The 14090-nt window shown below is 52.9% G+C and overlaps 1 protein-coding gene across 1 annotated transcript; it reads left to right on the top strand.

Moving 5' to 3' along the window:
• Positions 1-446: 446 nt before the first annotated feature.
• SLC39A5 (solute carrier family 39 member 5) lies at positions 447-8694 on the top strand (the record flags this gene model as incomplete). Its single annotated transcript, XM_080705419.1, has 10 exons — positions 447-730; positions 3627-3810; positions 6209-6371; positions 6510-6679; positions 6931-7071; positions 7410-7506; positions 7593-7766; positions 7936-8016; positions 8132-8322; positions 8551-8694. 10 exons carry the CDS (start codon positions 447-449, stop codon positions 8692-8694), a joined length of 1629 nt encoding a protein of 542 aa, XP_080561545.1.
• Between the last annotated feature and the right edge of the window lie 5396 nt (positions 8695-14090).

The following is a 14090-nucleotide window of genomic DNA, read 5'->3' as shown; positions in this document are numbered from 1 at the left end:
TTGGTGGCACACGCTTGTAATCCCAGCATTCGGGAGGCTAAGACAGGAGGATTCCGGTTCACAGACAGCCTCAGCTACTTAGGCTCTTTGTAACTCAGTGAGACCGTTTCAAACAAAAGAATAAAAAACAGGGCTGGAGGTGTAGCTTGGAGATAGAATGCCCCTGGGTTCCATTCCCAGTACCAAAAGAAAAAAGAAAAAAAATGTTCTCTGGAAAATGGTAAACAAGAGGCTGATGAAAAGCAAGCTATTAGGAGGCACATAGGAGGCCTGAGCGGGGCTGCTGCTGGGTTAGGTCGGGCTGCGATGAGCAATTCTCCCCTGGCCCTGAGCTGGGCAGCGAGAAGCCCTAACCCTTCCTCCTTGCTCTTCTAGGGCACAGTCCTCAGGATGTTCCAGGGGGAATAGAAGCTGGATCCTGAGCCTCCAACCCATTCCTACCAATAATGAGGCCCCCCGTGTGTCGCCTGCTCACTGGCCTGTGTGTGGGGGTGGTCTTGGGCTGGGTAGGGGGCTCAGGCCCCAACCTGGGCCCTGCTGAGCAGGAACAGAACCATTACCTGGCCCAGCTGTTTGGCCTATATGGAGAAAATGGGACGCTGACTGCCAGGGGCCTGGCACGACTTCTCCACAGCCTGGGGCTGGGCCGGGTTCAGGGGCTCCGCCTGGGACACCACGGGCCTCCAAGTGGCCGGGCTGCACTCCCAGCTGGAGACAACTTCACACACAGGTACTAACCCTTTCCCATCTGAAATGCCATCTCTCCAGCTCTTCTCAATGCTTAGATTGCACCCCAGTTGCCTAGTGCTACCTTCCCAAAACAAATCCCTGAAATTACAAATTCTTCTGAATCCAATTCTTTGGTATCCTTTTTAGCCTCTATTGCCTTGTGTGTCGGGGGTGGGGGATTGGCAGTATTAGAAATTGAACCCAGGGGCAGGGGCATTCTTTTTTTGGTACTATGAATTGAACTCAGGGGCATTAATACCTCTGAGCTACATCTCCCGGCCTATTTTATTATTTTTTAGTTTGAAACAGGGTCTCCCTAAGTTGTGGAGGACCTCACCAAGTAGCTGAGTCTCATCACGAACGTGTGATTCTCCTGCCTCAGCTTCCCAAGTACTGGGATTACAAGTGTGGGCCGCCATGTCTGGCTCCCAGATCTGTTTTTTATTTTGAAATAGGGCCTCACTGCCGGGTGTGGTGGCGCAGCGCACACTTGTAACCCCGGCATTCAGGAGGCTGAGACCAGAGGATCACAGTTCACAGACAGCTTCAGCTACTTAGCAAGGCCCTCTGCAACTTAGTGAGACCCTATTTCAAAATAAAGAATAAAAAATGCCCCTGGGTTCCATCTCCCAAAAAAAAAAAAAAAAAAAAAAAAAAAAAAAAAAAATATATATATATATATATATATATATATATATATATATATGGCAGAGAGTGTAGCTCGAAGGTCAAATGCCCCTGGGTTCCATCCCCAGACCCACACACACACACACACAAAGGGGGTCTCACTAAGTTATCGAGGTCTGGCCTCAAACCTACAATCCTGTCACAGCCTCCTCCCATGTACTGGAATTACAGGCATGTGCCACCATGCCTGGCTCTATTTTTTATTTTGAAATGGTATCTTGCTAAATTGCCAAGGGTCGCAGTAATTTCCTGAGTCTGGCCTCGAACCTGTGATCCTCCTGTATCAGGCACCTCAGTACTGGGATTACAGACAATTGTCACTATGCCTGACACTCTATTGCCTTCCAATTCTCTCCTCTTTTAAAAACTTGAGATGCCAGGCATGGTGGCACACACTTGTAGTCCTAGTACTTCGGAGGCTGAGGCAGGAGGATACAGGTTCATGGCCAGCCTCAGCGGTTTTATTTGTTGTTGTTTTGTTTTGGGTTTTTTGCAGTACTGGGGATGGAACCCAGGGACATTCTACCTTTGAGCTCTACCCCCACCCCTATTTTTTTATTCTTTATTTTGAAACAGGGTCTCACTGAGTTACAAAGGGTATTACTAAGTAGTAGCTGAGGCTGTCCTTGAACTATGATCCTACTGTCTCAGCCAGCTTCAGCTTCTCAATGAGGCCCTCTGCAACTTAGTGAGACACTGTTTCAAAATAAAGGATAAAAAATAGGGCTGAAGGTATAGATCAGAGGTAGAATATCCCTGGGTTCCATCTCCAGTACCACTAAATAAATAAATAAATAAATAAATAAATAAATAAATAATAAATAATAAAACCCTGGAGGCGGGTGTGGTGGCACATGCTTGTAATCCCAGCATTTGCTGAGATTACAAACTGAGGCTGAGACAGGAAGATCACAATTCGAAGACAGCCTCAGCTACTTAGGCCCTTTGCAACTCGATAGATCCTGTTTCAAAAAATGAAGACTAAACCAGGCATAGTGGCGCACTTATAATCCCAGCATTTGGGAGGCTGGGACCGGAGGATCACGGTTTGCAGCCAGCCTCAGCTACTTAGTGAGGCCCACCACAATTTAGTGAGACCCTGTTTCAAAATAAAGAATAAAGAATAGGGCAGGAGGTAGAGTCAAATGCCCTTGGGTTCCATCCCTAGACTCACTAAATAAATAAACAAATAAATAAATAAATAAGCCGGGTGTGGTGGCGCACGCTTGTAATCCCAGCATAAGGGAGGCTGAGACCAGAAGATCGAGGTTCATGGACAGCCTCAGCTACTTAGTGAGGCCTTCCACAACTTAGTGAGACCCTGTTTCAAAATAAAGAATAAAAAATAGGGCAAGGGGTATAGCTCAGAGGTCAAATGCCTCTGGGTTCCATCTCTAGACCCGCAAAATAAATAAATAAATAAATAAATAAATAAATAAGAAAGAAAAAATAGGGCTGGGAGTGTAGCTCATAGGCAGAATGCCCCGGGTTCCATCCCCAGAACTGCAAATAATAATAATAATAATAATAATAATAATAATAAATAGAATAAAATTGGTCTGGGGGTGTAGTTCTGAAATAGAATGCACCTGGTACCAAAGGGAAAACAAAAAACAAAACCGGGGTGCTTACATTCCTTGCTCTTAACCCTGCTGCTCTACGTCTCCAGGCTGACCTCGCTCCCATTTCTGGTATCTTTGCTCTTTTCTCACATCCTCGGTTTTTTTTTTTTTTTTTTTTTTTTTGTGTGTGTGTGTGGTACTGGGGATGAAACCCAGGGGCATTCTACCTCCGAGCTACACCCGCTGCCCTAATTTTATTCTTTATTTTGAAACAGGGTCTCACTAAGTGGCTGAGGCTATCCACGAGCCATGATCCTCCAGTCTCAGCCTCCTGAATACTGGGATTACAAGTGTGCGCCACCACGCCTGGCTCTCCAGCCCTATTTTTAAAATTCTTTCTTCTGTTTTTTGTTTTTGTGGTACTAGAGATAAAACCCAGGGGCATTCTACCTCCGAGCTACACCCCCTGCCCTATTTTTTTTTTTTTTAACTTTGAAACAGGGTCTCACTGAGTTGCAGAGGGCCTCACTAAGCAGCTGAGGCTGTCCGTAAACCGTGATCCTCCTGTCTCAGCCTCCCGCCCTGGGAGACTCAAGACAGGTGTCTGAGAACATAAGCAAGACTGACTTGCTATCCCATCTGTTTCAGGCCACAGGCCCCTGAGCTGAGTGTGGATGTCTGGTCAGGGATGCCTCTGGGTCCCTCAGGGTGGAGTGACCTGGAAGAGTCAAAGGCCCCCCACCAATCCCACGGGCCAGCCCCCCCAGGCCTGGACCTCTTTCACAGGCTTCTGCTGCTGGACCATTCGTTGGCTGACCATTTGAATGAGGATGTGAGTCTGATGGTTTCTAGAGAGGGGGAAAGAGACATGGGATCAAGTGGCCTGAAATATTTAGTATATTTAATAGTTACTTTAAAAAAATTGCTGGGTGTGGTGCTGCACGTTTGTTATGCCAGCATTTGGGAGGCTGAGACAGGAGGATTGCAGTTCACCGACAGCCTCAGCAACTTAGGCCCTTTGCAACTCAGTGAGAACTTGTTTCAAAATAAAAAATAAAAAAAAAATAGGGCTGAGGGTGTAGCTTGGAGGGAGAATACTCCTGGGTTTCATCCTCAGTACCACAAAAAAAAAATAAATAAATAAAAATAAATAAATAAATAAATAAAATTAAAAAGCTGGGCGTGGTAGCACATGTTTGTAATCCCAGCATTTGGGAAGCTGAGACAGGAGGATTGCAGTTTGAGTACAGCCTCAGCTACTACTTACTGAGGCTCTTTGCAACTTAGTGAGACCCTGTTTCAAAAATAAAGAATAAAAGCTGGGCATGGTGGCACAGGCTTGTAATCCCCATGCTTGGGAGGCTGAGACAGGAGGATCGCACGGGTTCGAAGCCAGCCTCAGCTACTTAGTGAGGCTCTCAGCAACTTAGTGAGACCCTGTTTCCAAATAAAATATAAAAATAAGTCTGGGAGGGCCGGGTGTGGTGGCGCACGCTGGCTTAGGAGACCATTTCCAAGTAAAAATAGGTCTGGGAGTGTAGCCTGGAGGTAGAAGGGGTTCCAGGAACCCCAGTACCACCAAAAAAAAAAAAAAAAAAAATAGGTCTGGGAGTATAACCTGGAGGTAGAAAAGCCCCTGGTTCCCAGTACCACCAAAAAATAAAAGTAAAAAAGAAAGAAAGAATAAAAGCCGGGTGTGGTGGTGCACACTTGTAAAAATAGGGCTGAGGGTGTAGCCGGGAGGTAAAATGCCCCTGGGTTCCATCCTCAGTACTGTAATAATAATAATAATAATAATAATAATAATAATAATAAATAAAAACAATACAAAATTCCTTGGAGCTGGGATCTATAGCCCAGTAGTAGAGCTCTTACCTAATACGCACAAGGCCCTGGGTTTAATCCCCAACACCACACACACACACACACACACACACACACACACACACACACACACACATATTCAATGTTCCAGATGTTCCAGTGTGGTCTTAGGATATGTTATTATAGTAGTGAAAGATATTCTCTCTGGGCTCAGAACAGGTAAACCCACACCCAGAGCTCTAAGACCAATTTAGGGGCCACACTTGCAGAGCAGGGAACCCAGAGAAGCCGCCCAAGTTAGGATCTGGGACGCTGTCTGGAGAAGAGACCTGCGGGGAGTCTTTATCTAAAAGGCAGTGAACTTGTCCCCGCGTTCCCATACAAGAGGGCAGACAACGCTTCCTAAATGAAGCAGGCCCAGTGAGGGCCCTCCCAGGAGGCAGTCAAGCCAAGGCGGGACGAGCATGTGACGGGCTGTGAGAGGGAGGCTGGGTGGCATTTCAGGCTATTTTCCGTTCTAGGATCCTGGCATGGAGGCTCTAACCAGCTCCATCACTGAACCAACAAATTACTAGGGCTCGGAAGCCAGATGATGGCAATGTTCACTAGCACCTTGTTTGTACTGAACTGAATATTTTCTTTTTTTTTTTTTATTTTGAAATAGGGTCTCGCTGAGTTGTAGCAGGCCTCACTTGAGTAGCTGAGACTGGCCATGAACCTGTGATCCTACTGTCTCGGCCTCCCAAATGCTGGGATTACAAGTGTGCACCACCACGCCTGGCCTAAACTGAATATTTTATTTATTTTTTTCTTTTTTTGGTGGTACTGGGAGTGGAACCCAGGGGCTTTTCTACCTCCGGGCTATACTCCCAGACCTATTTTATATTTTATTTGGAAACAGGGCCTCACTAAGTTGCTGAGAGCCTAAGCAGCCAAGGCCGGCTTTGAACCTGTGCGATCCTCCTGTCTCAGCCTCCCAAGCGCTGGGATTACAAGCGTCCGCCACCATGCCCAGCTTAAACTGGATATTTTCATTAGATTAAATATTCACTAGTAATTAACACACTGATCACAAGTACCCTTGTCCTTAGTCCCTGATGGATTTGCCAGTGTAGGCAAAAAGGACACAGGGAGACCCAGGAGTCCATGTAATGGCAGGATGGGTGTAAAGATCTGAGTCATCCGGGCGTGGTGGCGCACATTTGTAATCCCAGCACTTGGGAGGCTGAGACAGAAGGATCGTGGTTTGCAGACAACCTGTTTCAAAATAAAGAATGAAAAATAGGGCTGGGGGTGTAGCTCGGAGGTAGAAAGCCCTGCGTTCCATCTACAGTACTGGGGAAAAAAAATCTGAGCCATGGTTCCTAGTGACTCCCTGATGTGTGGCTCTCTCCTCAATTGCTCAGTGTCTGAACGGCTCCCAACTGCTGGTCAACTTTGGACTGAGCCCTGCTGCTCCTCTGACCCCTCGTCAGTTTGCTCTTCTATGCCCAGCCCTGCTTTACCAGATTGACAGCCGCGTCTGCATCCAAGTCCCTGCCCCGGAACCTCCAGGGGATCTACTGTCTGGTCAGTGGGTGAGAATGGGGCGTGGAGTACCCTGAGTTCTGGCAGGGAGTGGATTCCATGCCAAGGGCTCACTGAGGTCTCACCCTGTTCCCTCCTGCAGCCAGCTCTGACCTAACTTCAGCTCCCAATTTCCCCCAGCTCTGCTTCATAGCACCCTGGCAGTCCTCCTGCTCAGCCTCCCTGCTCCTCTCTCCCTGCTGCTGCTGCGGCTCCTGGGACCTCGTCTATTGCAGCCCCTGCTGGGCTTCCTGGGGGCCCTGGCCGTGGGCACTCTTTGTGGGGACGCACTGCTCCACCTGCTGCCTCATGTAAGTGAAGCCCTTTCCCTGTAGCCTGAGCCGGTGGCAGCCACCCTCAGAAAACCTCATCCAAGGTTTTCTTGGTCATTGGCCCTCCCCTCCCCCATTACTCCCCACGCCCACTCCCCTACCCCTGGCTTCAGCCCACAGCTGATTTCCGGGAAGCGGTATGGAGGCTTGCCCTCTCCTGAGGGATGGGGTGGCAGGGAGAGAACATTGGGTGGAGATGGTTTCAGGGTCTGCCCTGACCTCGCTATCAGGCACAAGGAGGAAAGCACACAGGATCTAGCGGGAGACCGGAGGAGGACCTGGGACCAGGGCTGTCGGTGCTCGGAGGCCTCTTCCTGCTCTTCACGCTGGAGAACGCGCTCGGTTTCTTGAGGCACAGAGGGTTCAGGCCAGTGAGTGACACCCTTTTCTCCTCCTCCTGCCCAGACCAGAGTCCTAGCCAAGAGCTGGCCAAACAAGCCAGGAGGCAGGGGCGGCGCTGCTGGATCTTGGGCCCAGCCACTCGGGGCTCCTTAGCACAGACCTGGGACTTCCGGCCAAATGGCCTCCCCTCCTGAGCTCAAGTCAACAAGACAGAGGGAGCTGCCCACTTGGGAAGAGGGTGGAGGCCAAAGAACACCACAGGTGCCAGAAGGGAACCAGGTGTTCATTTTCCCAGTTGGTAGCCTGACTCCCCTCAGCCCCCAGCTCCGCTGCCTGCTCCACCAGGAGGAACACCCTCCTATTTCAGAGATGCTGTTGGCAAAAAAGAAGGGATCTCAGAACACCTAACCCGGACCCCGAGGATGGCAGCGGGATGAGCCTTCAGCCCCTTCGGGCAGCTGCAGGTGACTGGAAGAGGAAACGAGGAGCAGGCCCTGCCCATCGTCCTCACCAGCACTGCCAACACTTGTCTGTGTCTCTCTCTCTGCAGAGCCAGGGGCTCGGGGCCAGAGGGAGCAGAGCAGTCAGTCTCCACCAGCCCCAGCCCCTTCTGGGCACCAATGCCACAGTCACAGGCACCAAGGTGGTGGAGGCGGTGCCAATATTACATGGATGGTCCTCCTGGGAGATGGTCTGCACAACCTCACTGATGGGCTGGCCATAGGTGTGAGAGCAGGGAGTGGAGGGAGGGAGGCAAGCCCCAGGAGGCCAGGGCTCCTGTTACCAGCAGGGCTAGAAGAGAGCTGCCACGTGGGGAGAAAGGGGTCAGGGAGAATGCAGGCGCCAGATGGAGCCGTCTTCCAACCAACAACTTCTGATGCTGCCAACTCCAGGTGCTGCCTTCTCGCACGGCTTCTCCAGTGGCCTCAGCACCACCCTAGCAGTCTTCTGCCACGAGTTGCCCCATGAACTGGGTAGGAATGGCATATGGCAGTGGGCTTTGGAAAGGAGACCTCCAGGGGTAGGACGTGGAGGTGGGCGTGGAGGCGGGCTGGCTCACCTCCTTGTGTCCTGTCCTCTCCCCCACAGGTGACTTCGCAGTGCTGCTCCAGGCGGGGCTGTCCTTCAGGAGGCTGCTGCTGCTGAGCCTTGTGTCTGGAGCCCTAGGGCTGGGGGGCGCTGCGCTGGGGGTGGGGCTCAGCTTGGGCCCTGTCCCCCTCACTCCCTGGGTGTTTGGGGTCACTGCCGGGGTCTTCCTCTATGTGGCCCTCGTGGACATGGTGAGAAGTGTGGGGTAGAGCAGAGCCATCAAGGGAAGTGGGAGGCAGGTGTGGGGAGTGGGAAGCATGGGTTCCCCCACGTCCACCACCAGATCCTGGAGGGTGTTTGCGCCCAGGCCTGAGAAACAAGAATCGGAGAGCGTTTGGGCGGGGAGCCACTGACACCCTCTCTCTTGTGTAAGAGGTCAGAGGCAAAGCCAGAATCATGCCCTTCTTCTTTTCTTTCAGCTCCCAGCCCTGCTTCGTCCTCCTGAGCCCCTGCCTACTCTCCATGTGCTCCTGCAGGGGCTGGGCCTGCTGCTGGGGGGCAGCCTCATGCTCACCATAGCCCTGCTGGAGGAGCAGCTATTGCCTCTTGTCTCTGATGGCTGATGGGGGGGTCAGTGGCGAGGGGTCCATGTTGCCCTTCCTTCCCCCCAGCCACAGGAATGGAGGCGGGACACAGGGCCAGTAGGAGCAATAGGATTTTAATAAACAGAACCCATCCCAAGCCATGACTACGACAGTTGTACTTGCACCAAAACAGCATAGAAAACCAGGGTGTGGTGGGAGGGCTCAAAGCAGGTGGGGGGCATGAGTAGGGGCGTGGGGGTGCAGGGCGCATCAGTCTTCAGGGAGAGCATTGTGCTTTAGCCCAGGGAAGAGGGGGAGGGGGGACAAATGCACCGGAGGTCCGTCCCCACTTTTTCCTGCTGCCCTCAGCACCCTGGAGATGCAGGCATCTGGGCGGATCCGCCCTTTATTGCTGCCCACCAGCATTAAACACCCCGACCAAACACTAGCACCACGGGTGGATCCGGGGCAGGGAGAGGGCAGGAACGGGAACATTGCTTAGAGAAAGATTCGACTAGAATCCAGTGAATTGTGCTCAGTTCTCTTTACTTCCTACAACCGAGTACATGGGTCACAGGGTGGAGGGTGCAACGGGACAAGGAACACGCCCCTCCGTGCCCCCAACACACCCCTGCACACAGGATGGTGGTGTCTGCAGCATCACAGGTCATGCAGGGCACGGGGAAGGGGAGGTTCACACACACATAGATGCCCACAGCGGTACCAGACAGAGAACACCCCTGAATATACACAGCTGTACATGGGGAACACCCACGTCCCCCCCCCCTACCCTCTCCCCTGTCTTGCCATCCCCTGGGCAGGGGAACTGTATTGCTTTGAGAGAGCCACCCTGGGGGCTGCTCTGCCAGGCACCCTCCCCTCCCACCCACCCCCGTTTTGGCACATCTGCAAGACACACGGCAGTGAGGGTGGGCACCTTCCCTCCCAGGCTTCTGCGGCTTGGAGTTGGGGGAGGGGGCAGGAGACTTCATCTTCCATCTTTCCCCTAGCCCTTCCCAAACCCAGGCCAAACCCAATCCAGCCAGGACCCACCCCCATCCCCACACACACATACAAAGCTGAGCTATCCAGGAATACAAGCAGAACAAGGAGATTGTCCGGGATGGGAGCGGAGGCAGTGGGGAAAGACTGGAAGCAGAGACCCCACCCTGGCATGGGGTAAGACTGGCACAACAGCTACTTTAGTGCAATTGGAGGGGGTGCCCAGAGTGAGGATGGAGACAGGAGGGAAGGCTCTCCCCATTTTCCCGGGATAGTCAGGCTCCCAGACTCCCCAGGGAAAGAGCCTAGCAGGAGTGAGCAAGGGCTGACCCTCTGGTCACCCGCAATCCTCTGCCCTCCCAAATGCAGTGAGTGTCCCCCTCACACCTACATGGGCAACAGCAGCCTCAGAGTCAGTACCTTCAAGTAAATCAAAGAGCAGACCCTCCCCACCCCAGCTCCCTCCCATCTCTGGGATTTGGTCGCTTCTCTAGGGGTTGGGTCAGGAGGAGGGAGTCCCCAAGTCAGACCCTTCCCTCTACCTCCCTCTTCCCAGACCACTGGGCTTGGTCCTCAAAGATTCCTTACCTCCGCCCTTGCCCATCCTGGGTCAAGACCGCGGAGGGCCGGAGCCACCACAATCAGAGGGGAAGGGACTGCTTTGCTCCTTATCCCTCCTTCTTAAAAGGTAGGGGTTCAAACTCGGAGGGACGGGGCCCCACACTGGTTGGCCCTGGGAGCAGGGTTCCTGGGCTAGGGTCTGTAAGGCTATTTTCCTTTGCGGTGGGAAGGGGAAGCGGGGGATGAACATCGGGTGTGTGGACAGAGTGAGAAATGGCTGAGAGGGAAGGAGGAAGGGGCCTCCCCACTGGAGCAGAGTTGCTGGGTTCAATTCCATGAAGAGACACTCATGTGCGTAAGATAGAGTGTGCCCACTCCCCGCCCCGCTGGCCTGGCCCCAACCCACCTCTCAGGACCCCTTCCAAGACCGCGGAGAAAGTTTAGGGGTACAGTTGTAGAACCGTTCGCTCTGGCCCCACCCATCCCACCACCAGCCTCTTCTCCCCTTCTAGGTCCAGGGAGTGAGAAGGTGCTCAGGTGGGCAGACAGCGGTGGAAACAGTATTGAGTTTTCCTTTGGTTACATATTGAAGGCAAAGGTGAGCTGGACTTACAGTCAAAACGGATAGGGGTGAGAAAGGAAGAGGGGCCATGGCTGGGGTCGGAGAGGGAGGCAGACCCTCCTCAGCCCCTCCACCCCAAGGAACACACGCCTACCGTGGGGTGGCAGTCCCTCAGTCTCATCTCTCCCACCCCCCACAGCACCAAACAAAAGAAGCCCCCTCCCCCGGGGCTGCTCCCCATCCCAACCTGGGCTGTACATTCAGTGGTTTTCAGCAGTCCTATGGCTCAGGGGGCCACGGGTGGGGGAGGCGGCCCATCAGTCTCAGCTGGACAGTGGCAGTGACCCAGGTCTGTTGGTCCATCCTGGGACCCACAGTTTGTGCCATTTGTTTCTCTGAAGGGTAGTACACAGTCCTACCAAAGCCACCGCCCAATCAGAAACACCCCCCAAAAAATCAGAAACTAAAAGCTGGCTCTTCTCATGTCACCCTCTGATTCAATGTCTGTCTCCTATGTAGCCCTCGCTCCATCTCCTTTGCTGGGACCTGGGGCTGCTCCCAGGGTCCTCACTTAAAATAGGCCTTTTCACAAAAGTGCTTATTACTTGAAGCAAGTGCTTTAGAGCTGCGGTGGGGAGAGGGAGAGGGAAGGAGGGAGGGTGGAAGGAAGGAGACACTTCCTCCCCTCCCCTACCCCCATAAGATTGGGGGGGCATTCTGCCTGTTTTACTTCTCCACACCCGTTTAAGTCAAAGAGGTTTTTTTTTAAAAAAAAAAAATCTTAACATTAAAATAAATATGCAGTGGCCATGAGAATGGTCAAAATGCTTCAAAAAACACTAGAGGCTGGGAGTCAGGGGTAGGGTGCGGGATTTCCTTTGGCATAAGGAGAGGAGGCTGCTCACCCTCCGGGCCTCCTCACTGCCGCATGAGGAGGCGCAGAGGACTCCCCGCCACCTTCCCAGCACTGCTGACCGTGTGCCGAGGGCGGCAGGGAGCACACAGCCACCAGAAATCTCATCTAGCAGAACACAACGGGGCTCCTAACGAACGCTCGGATTCTTCCTGTCATCGCTAAGCATTGATAAAGGAGAACACGACTGACACCCCAAGTCACTCCTGGATGACCTGTCTCCCTGCTCCCCGGGCCCCCCACCACCTAATTCCCAGCACCAAAATGAGAGGGAGGGGGCAGAATGGGAAGAGCTTAGGAGAGAGAACTGAAGTGACGGAGCGAGCTTTGCAGAACCAGCAGGGCGGGGGCGGGGGCGGGGGCGGCAGCCCTTAAGAGAGGTCACATTGATTGTCGTACAGGGGAGGACGGGACGGGGTATGAAGGAAGATGGGCAAGAGGGGCATTGCAAGGCCCTTTGGCTTTGAAAACAAAAATAAAAACAAAAAGCTGCACAATCCTTCTCACCAATAATGGTCATTTGGAAGCCTTGAAATGGTTCAGGATCTGAGGGTTGGGGGACTAAGACACAGAAAGATGGGTGATAAAAGGGACCGAAGATAAAATAAGGACTTGGACAGACACCCCAGGCTTCGGGGAACCAGCATGAGGTATGGTTAAGGGGACCTGTGGGGAGGGAGGGATGCCTGGGATGGCCCCTCTCCCCTCAGCCCACCCTTGGCAAAGGTGGCAAGACATTCAGGGCACACAACTGAAAAATGGGTAAGACTGAATAAAGCAAGCTTGAGTCGGGGAAGGAGGCTGAGAGGTCTCCAGGTGGAGACCTTGTACTGTGTAAACGAAGCCTGTCCAGTTCTCAGGGACAATACTGATGGCAGCCAAACTGGGCCAGGATGCACTGTGTGGGTGGAGGGGCAGGACCTCGATTCAAGTTCTGTGTCTTGGCCCCTGGCTGAGGTATTGAGTGTGAGGAAGGGACACTGGGAGTGGGTCCAACTATGCAAAGGCTCACTTGGGAGATGGATGGCCAGGGCATCTCAAGGGACCAGGGCCAGATTCAATGCTACATTTAGAGAGGAAACTGCCCCCTCCTCACTCAGACCCAGTTTGGCTTCCAGGCTGCGCCTTCTAGGAATCTTATCAGTGCAGGCCCCGGCTCAATCCCATCCCTCCCCTGCTGCAAAGGCAGGGGACCAAGCCTCAGCATCCGCCTGTAAATCCCTCCACCAGAGCTTCCTCACACAGGAGGGAGGCCTGCTTCCTGAAATCATGGCCAAGGTCCCCAGTCTGCCCCGCCCCTCCCACCATCTTTGGCTTCAGATCAGGGGTGACTAGGGCGGTGGGCACTCTTGGACATGACAGAAGGTGGAAGCAGAGAGGGTGCAGAGAGGAACTCTGGGATTAGGGGGCACAGGAGGAAGAACATAGTCCCTCCCTCCACACACATGCAAGCACATGCCTGAAACACGGAGGACATACTAGGGCTGTGGTTTTGAAATGGGCAGGAAATTAATTTGTTTCTTCTCCTAAAGGATAAAATGCTTACTTAAAAATTCATGACAAGCCTCAAAGTTCAGGGAGAAGAGGGCCAGGGAGGGAACAACCACAGGCTCTGCTCTCCCAAAAGTTAAAAGAAAGAAGCAAGGTTAAAGTGCGTGGTTAGGGGGCCAGGCCAGAAGTGGGGGGGCAGGAGGGGCAGGCTGTGGGGGCGGAACCAGCCCTTGATTTGCATATGAGGAGCCAGGGGAGAGTGCAGGATTGGGGCCCAGGTACAGTAGTTGCTGCTTCAAGTGTTTTGCATTTGAACTTTAGGGGTGATAGGGTACAGAGAGGGGAAAAAGCTCCAGGCCCCAGTGCTAAATACCCTCCCCCCTCGTCCTCTAGCTGCCCCTGAAGGGGGAGGGGACACCCCCAGAGTGCTCACACAGTACCGGAAATTAAGGCTTCTCACTGCTGCGGGGATGGAGGGGCCGGCGGAGCAGGGAGGCAGTGATGGGTATGGAAGGGGCAGGGTCTGCCTGGCAGTAGTGGCAGGGGAAGGGGACACGGAGGAGAATCAGAGGGAAGAGTGTGGGGAGCTGGCAGCAGAAAGGGGGAACTGAGAGATGAAGTCAAAGAGAGGAAGAGCCAGGCATTTAGCAATCATTTTGGGACACTTGGCAGAAGGGGTTGCCCTGGGGGTACCAGGGGCCTGGGTTACTCCCTGTCGGTCCCAGACCCCTGCCAGGCCAGGATGGTGTGGCAAAGGGGTGAGCAGCTGCTCCCCAGTGCTTCCTTCCCTCTCTGCCCCACCACCCAGTCGTGTTCTCCTTTAAAGTGCCCTAAATGTTTAGACTTTTTCTAAATAAATAGAATAAGATATCAAGCCACCGGCAGGGGAAGGGACACTGGAGGGGG

Source organism: Muscardinus avellanarius (assembly GCF_963383645.1).
Source record: "Muscardinus avellanarius genome assembly, chromosome: 11".
Classification (NCBI taxonomy): Eukaryota; Metazoa; Chordata; class Mammalia; order Rodentia; family Gliridae; genus Muscardinus; species Muscardinus avellanarius.
This window is presented reverse-complemented; position numbering and strand designations above follow the sequence as displayed.